We start from the raw sequence: 986 nt of genomic DNA, 5'->3' as shown, positions 1-986 counted from the left end.
TCCAGCTGGTGGCCAGTCCACGGGGGCACAAGCGCCACTCCTCGGGAAGCTGGTGGGCCAGGTGGAGCCCCAGGCTGGTGGGCCAGGTGGAGCCCCACCTCCCCTTCCGAGCGTCTGCTGCATCTTTACCCTCCTGCCCTCCCTGATGAACGGTCCATCCCCATAAACCCACCTGCCTGGCTGGGCAGCTAGAGGGCCTGAGCCACGTGTGAGTGGTGGCCTTATCGATCATCGTGGGCAGCCACCCTTGGTAAATCACACGCTGGGCACTGCTGCGGGTTCCTGGCCAGCCAGGGTGAGCTATGGGCTGAAGAGAGATGGGGCTTTGGATAAGAACGCTTCTGTACACAGGGGGCTGTCTGTGGCTTTTACCTGACTCTGTGAGTACCAGTTAGCCCCCTCCCCCTGAGGACACTGACCGTCTGCCCAGCAAGTGCTACTTGGGGAGATGCCCGGCCACACACGTGCTAGGCCTTTCCCCCTTGAGAGATGTTGCCTGGATCCCAGAACGACTTTCTTTCTTTGTGTGTCTCTAACCTCCTCCTCACTGCAGCCCTGATGGTCGCTCCCGACCACTCCGACCCTGAGTTCAGACAGAGACCAGCTCTCGGGAAGATGGGGTCCGGCCGGAAGTAAGAGCCTCCTGCTTATTGGATGCCTGCGGAATGCCAGGTACTTGACCCCAGCACAGTGGCTGTCAGCTGCAGTGGTGCCACAGACGATGGGCGGAAGCGTGGCCCCGCACGCTCTTCCTGGTTCTTGGTCTGCTTAAGTCCACTGAGGGAGCAGGAGGGAGCCCCGGTGGCATAGGGGGTACCTTCTGGGCTTCCAACGACAAGGGCAACGGTTTGAAACCCCAGCCACTCTGTAGGAGGAAGTTGAGGCTGTCTACCCTGCCCTACAGGGTCAACGTGAGCCGGAATGGGTTTGATGGCGGTGAGCCTGGGTTTGTTTGTTTGTTTGTTTGTTTGTTTGTTTGTTTGTTT

At 59.5% G+C, this 986-nt stretch overlaps 1 protein-coding gene across 1 annotated transcript in view; it reads left to right on the top strand.

The window, feature by feature from the left end:
- Nucleotides 1–597: 597 nt before the first annotated feature.
- The window catches only part of CARD11 (caspase recruitment domain family member 11), a 35,185-nt gene continuing 34,796 nt past the window's right edge, over nucleotides 598–986 (top strand). The window contains 1 exon segment of the mRNA XM_045284374.1: nucleotides 598–672. Within this exon segment, the coding sequence (XP_045140309.1) occupies nucleotides 666–672 (7 nt within the window). The 5' untranslated portion in view covers nucleotides 598–665.

The sequence above is a fragment of the Echinops telfairi genome, unplaced genomic scaffold (genome assembly GCF_000313985.2).
Source record: "Echinops telfairi isolate 266 unplaced genomic scaffold, ASM31398v2 ScPeMD7_5;HRSCAF=22, whole genome shotgun sequence".
Taxonomy (NCBI): Eukaryota; Metazoa; Chordata; class Mammalia; order Afrosoricida; family Tenrecidae; genus Echinops; species Echinops telfairi.
Note: the sequence above shows the minus strand (reverse complement) of the source record. Positions and strands in the feature narration are given on the sequence as shown.